Below are 7,561 nucleotides of genomic sequence, written 5' to 3' on the forward strand. Positions count from 1 at the left end.
TATACGAAAGTTCATTCATGGATTTGTTTTATATATTTTGTAGATTTAAAATCACAGATCATCAGCTGATTTATGTCAGATTAAGCTAGGTTGTATTAAGTTTAGGTTAGGACCTTGAGCAACAACAGATGTCTTGTTTATGTCATACACACCTGTTGATTCAACACGGCTGCACACGGCTGCGAATGTGTCATTTTTCTAAGTCACCATATGTTACTCGGCGAATTTTTTTTTAACGTTTTTCCTATTTGGATAACAACGGATATCACAAACGTAAACTGATCATAGCAATTGAAAATATAAAAAATTTATGAGTTTTTAAGTATAAATTTACTTTGGCATATAGAATGTCAATCTATGTAATATTATCGATGAGTCTATGATGATTTCATTTTGCTTTTATATTGTCGACACAAATGTGAATTGCATGCCACAGGTAATGTTCATCATATTGGTAATAATTGAAATAATCATTAAGTTAAATATATATTTGATATGAAAATTAATTATGTTGTATGCTTGCAGTCTTGTCGGAATAAGTTAACAAACTTTACAAATGATGGAGAATAAAAAATAAAACTCAAAGAAATTTAAAATGATACATGTGCAATGTCTGTAAGGATACATGCAATATTTAATCTTATTTAATGAGATAAGTGAATTCAATGAAGGTCAAACATAATGACTGAAGGCACGAGTATAGTATAGATTCTGCTTGATGTTAGATTACCTGGGATTAGTTTCGACAGAACTGGATGATTTGATTGTTTTTTTATTGTGATAACACAAAATGCGTTTACGATTTTTAAAACAGAAATCGATATTTCTGATCGGTTTTGGGATTGGCTTTGTTCTTCCGTTATTATTTGTTTCATTAAGAAGTTTTGTGATTGATTCTATTGTTGATCAAGATCCATCATTGTGGCAACCTGAATACTACCTGAATAAAAAACTTCGTCACGAAGAGATTATTTTACAGTTTTGGAAAAAGGTGAATGAGACAACAGATGTTAACAGTATTACATATCATGCTTGGTTAGCAGCACAAAACTTGAAACTATACCAAATTGATTTGGACGAGTACTTGTATGGTCGACAAGAAAGAGGTGACAAAAAAGAGAATCACACGGAATGGAATTGGTTAAAAAAACAAGTGTCTATTACATGTGTGATTTTTGTGGAAACGCTCAAGCTCGGAAAATCAATCAAGGCTACTTGGGGCAAACGCTGCAACAATGTATATTTCTTTGGACATCGCTTGAAGAATGCGGAATTGCCTATTATTGATGTAAATATAAAAATTGTGTCTTCTTGGCAACTGTTGTGCGAAGCTATGAATTATATTTGGAACCATCAAGTTGACAAATTACAGTGGATTATATTTGTGAAAGACAATACTATAATTATACCAGAAAATTTACGCTATATGGTTAGTCCACTGGATTACACACACGACTATTATTTGGGTCATCCAGTGATTCTGTGGGGTCAGGCTTACAATGTTGCTCAATCCGGATATGTTCTTAGTAGGGGAGCAATGAATAAAGTAGTGCAAATGTTCAATAGTACGGAAAAATGTATTAAGGGAGGAAAGTATTGGAAGAAGGAAGATTATTATCTCGGTAAACAACATGATATCATATGACATTAAAAGTTATCATATGATAAGTTTTGATTGATTACGTATATCTATGATATTGATTTTTTATTTTTACAGGAAAGCATCTGTCGTCCTTAGGCATACGTCCGTCTGATACCAGAGATCAGTACTTAAGAGGTACTTTCCATGGTTACTCTTTACAAAATCTTCTATGGGGTGTTGCGAAACCGGCCAGCTATTTCACACATGCTGTATATCCGATAAAAGGAGAATTTTGCTCGCCAATATCCGTGACTTTCAGCGTTAGTGAATCCGATAAAATGCACATGCTAAATTATTTGCTGTATCAATTGCATGTATTAAACAGCAAAAACCGATTTGGTAATGTTTCTGCTGAAGTTCGAGTACATGAAGAGGATGTGAGTTTTAATGCAATTAACGCTGTTAACTTATTTCTTAATAACTTAACTTATTTCTTAATCATCTTTAAAAGAGATTTCTGTTGGATGTCAATGAGTTTTATATATATATATATATATAATCATATAATATAAATAAATTTAAATCTCTTTTTATAAAAATATGATGCAATAAAGAAGTGTCATGATAATAATTGTAAGTTTATATTCCAGGTTTGGAAGGTTGCACTGCAAGAAGAATTTAACATCACACATTTGAGTGATATATCCAGCGACGCTTATTACGAAATATGGCATTCGAAATATTCTGAACCAGGGCAGTTAAAAATTGCTCAAAATTATCGGATACCGGACCCGCTAAATTGTTTACTAGCGACTTACAAAAAAAAAAATTCATCAGCGCACAATTGTAGGATTAAAAGTGTCGTCAACAGTACAAAAAACTGAATGAGTTATTTATTAGAATGCTAGTTTATATATTATAGTTTATAGTTATTATATATTATAGTTAGTAGTCAAAAAAGTGTGTACACAAGAGTTCAAAAGAGTGTGAATATTTGTGATATTTCCTGTTTGTATATATGAATATATAAAATGATATAACTTTGGCAAATAAGTATGTTAATAAAAATTGATATCCATTTTCAATTTACTATGCGAGCAGCAAAAAAAAAGAACAGTAGGTGTCAATAAAAAAATCAAGCTGAAAGTTGCATTTAACATCACTCACTGTAATATGTAATTAATCGGCTTATATATGTTCTGGGTAATTTATTAATCGGAAATGGTTGATAAAATTATTTCCCTTGTTATGCTTAGTACGTTTTATCAAGCTAATTAGAAGCTCATTAACGAAAGCGATAAGTTAATCATGTTCCTAAAACGTTTTCGCAGAAGTGTGCTTATCGCAACTCTTAAACGATTAATAATTGATATAAAAGGGCAATTATACACGGTATATTATTTGAAAATAAGTATGTATTTTTTTTAATTTTAATTCATGTTACATTTATTGCTATTTTAAATAAACTTAGAGCTTGCGTAGAACACGTAGATTCGGAGATCTAAAGAAAACATCTATGGAAGAAAGAAATTTTGAAGATAAATGAAATTTTTATAAATATAATAGTTATATATTTTTTATAATAAGCATTTCTTTGTATTGTATATCTATTACGGATATGATACGTGATTATTTTTACATATAAATATTTCGTCTGTACCGTCCGATTCGCGACTGACCCATATTTTTCATCTCTCGTTTATCAAGTGCAATTTGAGCTTATCACTTATCCGTTTCCTTCTAGAGGTAGATATATAAAAGGGCTGTACTCTGATTTGCGCCTTTTAAAAGTGTTACTTAGTCTACGCGTTTTGTCCAAGATACAAATGTAAAACTTCTGGCACAAAGTTGCATCGTACTGATACCATGGTACCGTTGCAGGTACTTGGACGTTTATTCGTGCTGATTATTGTTGCAAGCAATATAAGACAAGGAAATGGATATTCGGAGGATATGAACGCGCAAGAAGTAAATGAGTTAGTACATTATACATATTTTTATTATAGAAACTAAAATTTTTCTTTATGTCACTAAAATAACTGCATTTTATTTTCCTTAAGGAACAAATTATACGAATTATTAAAAAATCCTATCTCTACTTATAAATTTTTTTCATATATGTATATTAGGGAAAAGGATATGTTAAAAGATGCACCAGATTCAGCGATCGGAGGTTCCTATAATGTTAAAAGCAGCAAAGGAGGAAGACGCGTATTCGCAGGGGGTTGTATCCGTAGACCGAGTGCGCCTGTGAACGGCAAAATAAAATGTTCTCCGGACAGGTATTTAGAAGCACTGAAAAATTCAAATAAAAATGATATCAATATTAATGTACGTCTAAATTATTTAAATTGATAAGTTAATTGACATATTTTTGCGGTATTAAATAATTAAAGTCTTTAAGTTATTAAAATTATAAGATATTTAATTTTATAAACGGAAATGCGCTAAAATAAAACGCTAAACAAATATGCTAGATGTAACAATTCTTTGTAAATAGTGGTTGTATCGCAAATTGTGCACCAGACTATAAATTTCCAAACGGCGCGTTTCAACTAACGATTACCTGCGTCGATAAGGAATGGCACGTTGGAGGAACCGAATGGAACTCGGTACCACATTGTGAACGTACGTAGCAAAAGTGAATCTAAATTCAATTTATACTCGATGAAGAGGATTAAGAGACGATAGGATATCTTCGATGCGATCTAAATCACACATCTTTCATAGCAATCTGCATGCCGGAATGTCAAAATAATGGAATATGTGTTGCGCCTCATCATTGCGACTGTCCGAAACACTTTACTGGTCCGCAGTGCCAATTCGAAGATAGACCGTGTCTAAATTATTCGCCGCCCATACTCAATTCTTATAAAAGATGTAATGCGAAGTGAGTATATAACGTTTGTAGATTATATTTTATAATTTCTACGAGAAAAAATTTTCAATTTTTTAAAATTCTTTCTTTAAGAACATGCACTATATCTTGCATGGAGCGTTTTACTTTTCCCGACGGTTCATCCGTCGCTAATCTAATCTGTAAGAACGGGAATTGGATGCCAACTAGAAACGATTGGGTCTCAATTCCAGATTGCGAACGTATGTCTGCATAATCATTAAATCTCTATACGCCATATAAAATTAAATACTCACAGTATTAACGTGATTATGTCTCTACAGCTGTGTGCGATCCACCTTGCCAAAACGGTGGCAATTGTCTGCCGATGAATGTATGCCAATGTCCACAGGATTATCGAGGACCTCAGTGTCAATACTGTAAATGACGAGATATCTTTATAATTCTTAGTTCTGTTTTATCTAACAGAAGATATATACTTGGAAATAAATTTTATTAAATAAGTTTTTTTATCATACGTTTATAATTTATTTTTTTTGCAAATTATGTATCTAATCAACATGTATGGATGGCAGCTGCCGATGTTTGCGATGCCGAGAAACTACACTTCAATGGTGGATATCACTGCAGAGATTCTGGCGACACGTATACTTGCACGCTGTACTGCCCATCAGGAGTGCAATTCGAATTTCCAGCTTCTTCGGTTTACACTTGCACTTACGATAAAGGAATCTTCGAACCGCAGCCTGTACCGCAATGCAAGATTGAGAATAACATCAAGATCATCTCACATGGCACATTCCACAACACTTACGTACGAGAATCGAATCACTCCTGGTCGATGGAAAATGTTTATGACACCAAAACGAAACACTCTGAAGAGATTTACGAAAAGTACACGATTTACGACAGTACATCTTCCCATCCAGTAAATAATACATTCTATTTACGAAAACACGATTCATTTAATACAAATAAAAATCGTACTGCAAATGTAGGTGAATTGGGACAATGTAGGTAACTTGGGACAGCATGTACTTTTGTTAAATTCAATCACAGAATTCATCCACTAAAAAAAATTAAAAATTTGAACTTTCTTTAAAGACTCGTGTGTGTGTGTATGTGTGTGGATAGATACCACGATTAAATTTAACAAAAATATATGCTGTCCCAAGTTACCTACATTTACAGTAATAAACATTAAAATGGTAACTGCGAAAAGAGTCTGTGTTTACTAAATTAACAAAGTGAAAATGATATGATTAATTTATACTGCATGAAACATTACAGATTCGATTTAATGATGATCGCATAACGGTCTTTGAAATAAATCGACCGAAACCAAAGACATGCTTCACCTGGGGAGGCGCGCACTACAAAACCTTCGATGACAGGATTTATAGCTTCGACAGCGACTGCTCGCACACGCTTCTCCGGGATACTCAAGACGGCGTTTGTACAATCGTGGTATCGAATGGTCCGGGCTGCAGAACCGGATCGAATCGTCATTGCTCCAAAATCGTGAAACTATTCGTGCACGACAAGAAGTACGTACTCACCAGTGACGACATAGGTATGCCGATATTTTCCAACGACAAACGATCGTTGCCGATACCGATATACTTGCCTGGATTGCGCGTGGACAAGTCCGCGCATTTCATCCTCGTCTCTCTCGACTCGCTGGGCGTGAAGCTGAAATGGGATGGCGCCTTGCTATTGCAGATTGAAGCTTCTGAGAGTATGTGGAACAAAACGGCTGGTTTATGTGGTACTATGAACGATGATCCGAACGATGAATTCTTAATGAAGAGTGGAAGTAACGCCGGAACTGTACCGGCGTTGGCAAGTTCTTGGCGCGTCGGAAGTTTCGAAGGTAATGACAATTATATTTTCAGCTCACACTTTATAAATGTGAACTATAATTTTACATAAAATATCTGTCACGACGTATTTTATTTTGTAGAAACATGTGATGATTATCCAAATATTCAACACGCGTGTGAATCGAGAGACGAATTTGCCGATGATGCGCTTCAGTTCTGCGTACGGTTGCTCTCCAACAATAAATTTAAAGTTTGCGCTGACACGATTAATCTTCCTGAATTGACCGATGCATGTTTATGGGATTATTGCGCGTGCAAACATGAAGACAAAAGAAAATGCGCCTGCGATACAATGGACGTTTATATTCGCCAGTGCGCTCACAAAGGAATTGCGCGATTAACCGCGTGGAGAAACGATGATACTTGTCGTGAGTCAATAAAAAGATGTTTTGTAAACCTATTTACTCATATATGTAAAAAACATATACTTACAGATAATTGTTTTACTTAATTTTTAAATAAATTATTTGTAGCGATTAACTGCGACAGTGGACGAGTGTATATGTCATGCGGTCCAAAGGTAGAAGCGTCTTGTACTTCCGGTATCGAAGCAACGAGCGAGAGTTCTGAGTGCGAGGAGGGCTGTTTCTGTCCGGCAGGTACCTTGGAGCACCAAGGGAAATGTGTCGCTTCGGAGGAGTGCCCGTGCAGGTTGAGGGGCAAATTGTTCCAGCCAGGTACAAGCGTGCCGAAGGGTTGCAACACTTGCACGTGCACTTCCGGTAAGTGGGTGTGCACGCAAATACGATGTGGTGCTAGATGCGCCGTCTTAGGCGACCCGCATTATACCACGTTTGATGGCAAACACTACGATTTCATGGGAAAGTGTAAATACTACTTAATGAAAGGAGAAAATTACACGATCGAAAGTGAAAATGTTCCGTGTTCCGGAGCGATATCCCAGGTCAGAGAAATCTCTTTTACTGAGGAAATTTGATGTATCATGCTTTTATTAATTATATTAATTATTACATATTTTCTCACTCAGTCTTTTCTAATTAATTATTATTTATTTTAGGGAATGGGGTTTGCTGCTGCAGATTCCCCGTCGTGCGTCAAGACTGTTACAATCACTTTCAAAAATACCTCTATAAAATTAAAGCAAAATCGCCAGATTACGATAAATAGTAATGAGATAACGAAATTCCCGATGCTTTTTGACGGTGCCCGAATACGAATTGCGAGCAGCATATTTATGGTGATTCATCTGCCAAACGCTTTGGAAGTGTGGTGGGACGG

At 34.9% G+C, this 7,561-nt stretch overlaps 3 protein-coding genes across 4 annotated transcripts in view; 2 read left to right on the plus strand and 1 right to left on the minus strand.

The window, feature by feature from the left end:
* LOC108722905 (zinc finger protein 91) overlaps positions 1 to 7,561 on the minus strand; it is a 342,323-nt gene that overhangs the window by 238,260 nt on the left and 96,502 nt on the right. The gene's annotated exons all lie outside the window — the stretch shown is intronic.
* LOC108722916 (C1GALT1-specific chaperone 1) lies at positions 409 to 2,496 on the plus strand. Of its 2 annotated transcripts, none has more exons than XM_018448285.1 (4): positions 409 to 436; positions 526 to 1,622; positions 1,718 to 2,019; positions 2,221 to 2,496. In XM_018448285.1, exons 2-4 carry the CDS (start codon positions 791 to 793, stop codon positions 2,464 to 2,466), a joined length of 1,380 nt encoding a protein of 459 aa, XP_018303787.1. In that variant the 5' UTR covers positions 409 to 436; positions 526 to 790; the 3' UTR covers positions 2,467 to 2,496. The 2 variants fall into 2 exon arrangements, with proteins under 2 accessions (XP_018303787.1, XP_018303788.1); XM_018448286.1 differs by having other exon boundaries at positions 2,233 to 2,496.
* Positions 3,386 to 7,561, plus strand: part of Hml (hemolectin) — a 16,347-nt gene continuing 12,171 nt past the window's right edge. The window contains exons 1-11 of the mRNA XM_018448319.1: positions 3,386 to 3,558; positions 3,712 to 3,864; positions 4,083 to 4,210; positions 4,313 to 4,472; positions 4,554 to 4,681; positions 4,763 to 4,858; positions 5,015 to 5,367; positions 5,730 to 6,312; positions 6,403 to 6,690; positions 6,796 to 7,226; positions 7,341 to 7,561. The exon at positions 7,341 to 7,561 is cut by the window's right edge and continues 41 nt beyond it. Coding sequence (XP_018303821.1) covers positions 3,449 to 3,558; positions 3,712 to 3,864; positions 4,083 to 4,210; positions 4,313 to 4,472; positions 4,554 to 4,681; positions 4,763 to 4,858; positions 5,015 to 5,367; positions 5,730 to 6,312; positions 6,403 to 6,690; positions 6,796 to 7,226; positions 7,341 to 7,561 — 2,651 coding nt within the window. The 5' untranslated portion in view covers positions 3,386 to 3,448. The remainder of the gene's footprint in view (positions 3,559 to 3,711; positions 3,865 to 4,082; positions 4,211 to 4,312; positions 4,473 to 4,553; positions 4,682 to 4,762; positions 4,859 to 5,014; positions 5,368 to 5,729; positions 6,313 to 6,402; positions 6,691 to 6,795; positions 7,227 to 7,340) is intronic.

The sequence above is a fragment of the Mycetomoellerius zeteki genome, unplaced genomic scaffold, assembly GCF_001594055.1.
Source record: "Mycetomoellerius zeteki isolate Tzet28-1 unplaced genomic scaffold, Tzet1.0 scaffold221, whole genome shotgun sequence".
Lineage (NCBI taxonomy): Eukaryota > Metazoa > Arthropoda > Insecta > Hymenoptera > Formicidae > Mycetomoellerius > Mycetomoellerius zeteki.